The sequence below is a fragment of the Penaeus japonicus genome, unplaced genomic scaffold, assembly GCF_977035675.1.
Source record: "Penaeus japonicus unplaced genomic scaffold, GWHDUDI00000001_assembly GWHDUDI00001902, whole genome shotgun sequence".
NCBI lineage: Eukaryota > Metazoa > Arthropoda > Malacostraca > Decapoda > Penaeidae > Penaeus > Penaeus japonicus.
Genome location: NW_028236304.1, coordinates 5,001 through 7,500, shown reverse-complemented (window position 1 = coordinate 7,500; position 2,500 = coordinate 5,001). Strand labels below are relative to the sequence as shown.

Below are 2,500 nucleotides of genomic sequence, written 5' to 3'. Positions count from 1 at the left end.
AAAACGTCTTTCTATGGACTTCTATTAGAAGTCCATTGAAAATTGTTAGCATTCTGTGCAGAGTCCATTGGAAATAATTGTACTTGAAATCAGTTGAAAATTTCTTTGCGCAAAACCCACTGAAAATATTCCACATTCAACGCGAAAAGCCATCGCTAATTCACCCGGGAATATAGTCTTCTGTTTCGATAGAAAAGCTAATTGGCAAACTAGTAATTGGAATTGAAAATCAAATGATAGATCACCAAATAAACGAATATATAAATAGGCCACATTAACCTCGCGAGAGTGGAAAGTTTATATAAAAAAAGGAAATTCATAAAATGGGGATGGGGCTGTAGTGGGGATGGGGACTGGGTGGGGAGACTGAAAATAACCTTTTTTCTCATCAAAAATAAAAAATCGCTCCATTCTTTAATCACCAAATGCTTTCCGTCATTGAAAGAGATAACTCATTTACTTCGTTTCTATTGTAAATCACTTCATACTAAGATAGACTCATAAAATAAACTCGCTGTACTTTTTCAGTATTTACACACGCACATAGAGATCTTCAGTAAGCGATGGAATACTTGGGAAAGCGAAATGTCGTATAAAAATAGGTAATTTAAATGACACTTTGCTAATGACAACATTCTGACGCTATCGCATCGTTCCCAGCTCTACTTTCGGCCACAGCTAAGGTTGAACAAGTCGAAATGCTGCGAATAGCCATTTGGCATTCCATGAAAGCGGAGTGACTAACACAAAACACATTTCACTTACGCCCGAGTCGAGAGGTGGGAGCGAGGCGATGCCGGCGACGCAGCAGAGCAACACAAGGGCGAACATCCTGCCAGGGATCTTCTTCAGGTCCTGACGAAGTGACCAGTTTTGAAATACTTCGATGACGCAAAAGCATGGCTCTTCCAGACAGGAAGAAGAGGAGGGGGGGGGGGGTTGACCTTCGAATGTTTGCAAGAACATATTTGCAAACGTTAGGAGTGGTGCATCTATTCCCGGATTCGCAACCTAAATATTTATAATTCTACCTTGTTTTTGTTTTTTTTATGTTCTTGCTCTCTTCCACCCCCTGCTTCTCCTAATCTACTCTCTTTGTTTACTGATATCTTCATCATTGTTCATATCATTCTTACTATTATCTATCCGTAATATTTCTTTTGCTATTAATTGCATCATTATCATTGTTATTGATATCGTCATTATCACTGTTGTCATCAATATCAGTATTATCATAATTACTATCATTATGATAATAATAATAATAATAAATCATTATCATTATTATTAGAATTACTATTATAATTAGCATCATGATTAGCAGAATTATTATTGTCATTATTCTTCTTCTCATTATTAGCATTATTGCTTTATCCTTGATATTCTATTATGAATATTGCTATTCTTTTGATCAATTTTATAATAATCATCATTATCATTAACATCATTATCATTGTTGATATTGATTGTTGTTTTGTTGTTGTATTGGTATCAATATCATGCTAATTATCATTGTTATTATTATCACCATGAGCATTATTATCATCATTATTACTATTATTATTTCCATTATCATTATTACTATTATTATTTCCATTATCATTATTTTCATTACTATTATTGTCATCACATCATGATAATGATCATTATCGTCATCATTAGATTGTTATCATTACTATTTCTATCATCATCACTTATTATCACTAGAACTATACTGTTATTATGTATATGATTATCATCACTATATCTGTTATTGTTAGCATCATCATGGATATTGTTATCACCTTGCTTGTTCAGATAATCATTGTCAACATATCTTCATCATATCATTTTTATTTTAATAATCATCATTCTTACATTATTGTTATTATAAAAATTATCATTGTTGCTCTCATCATCACTGTTATCATAAGCATTGTTATGATCATCATTATCATTGTTGTCTTCTTTATTTTCATTGTCATTACAATCATTATTCATTATTAGCATCCCCATTGCTTATACTGTTGTTATTTTTAACATCCTTAATTTCATCATTATCATTGTCATTAGCATAATCATCGGCAGACAGTCTAAGCAGAGGGGGGGAGAGGGTGAGGGAGGGAGGGAGGGTGAGGGAGGGAGGGAGGGAGAGGGTGAAGGAGGGAGGGAGAGGGTGAGGGAGGGAGGGAGAGGGTGAGGGAGGGAGAGGGTGAGGGAGGAAGGGAGGGAGGGAGAGGGTGAGGGAGGGAGGGAGAGGGTGAGGGAGGGAGAGGGTGAGAGAAGGAGAGGGTGAGGGAGGGAGGGAGGGAGAGGGTGAGGGAGGGAGGGAGGGAGAGGGGGAGGGAGGGAGGGAGGGAGAGGGTGAGGGAGGGAGGGAGGGAGGGAGAGGGTGAGGGAGGGAGGGAGGGAGAGGGGGAGGGGGAGGGGGAGGGAGGGGAGGGAGGGAGGGAGGAAGAGGGTGAGGAGGGAGGGGGAGGAGAGGGGGGGAGGGGAGGGGGGGAGGGGGAGAGGAAGGGAG

General features: G+C 39.0%; 1 protein-coding gene across 1 annotated transcript in view; it reads right to left on the bottom strand.

Moving 5' to 3' along the window:
* The window catches only part of LOC147466311 (chymotrypsin BI-like), a 3,338-nt gene extending 1,781 nt beyond the window's left edge, over positions 1–1,557 (bottom strand). Inside the window, exon 1 of the mRNA XM_086535670.1 lies at positions 766–1,557. Coding sequence (XP_086391796.1) covers positions 766–901 — 136 coding nt within the window. The 5' untranslated portion in view covers positions 902–1,557. The remainder of the gene's footprint in view (positions 1–765) is intronic.
* Between the last annotated feature and the right edge of the window lie 943 nt (positions 1,558–2,500).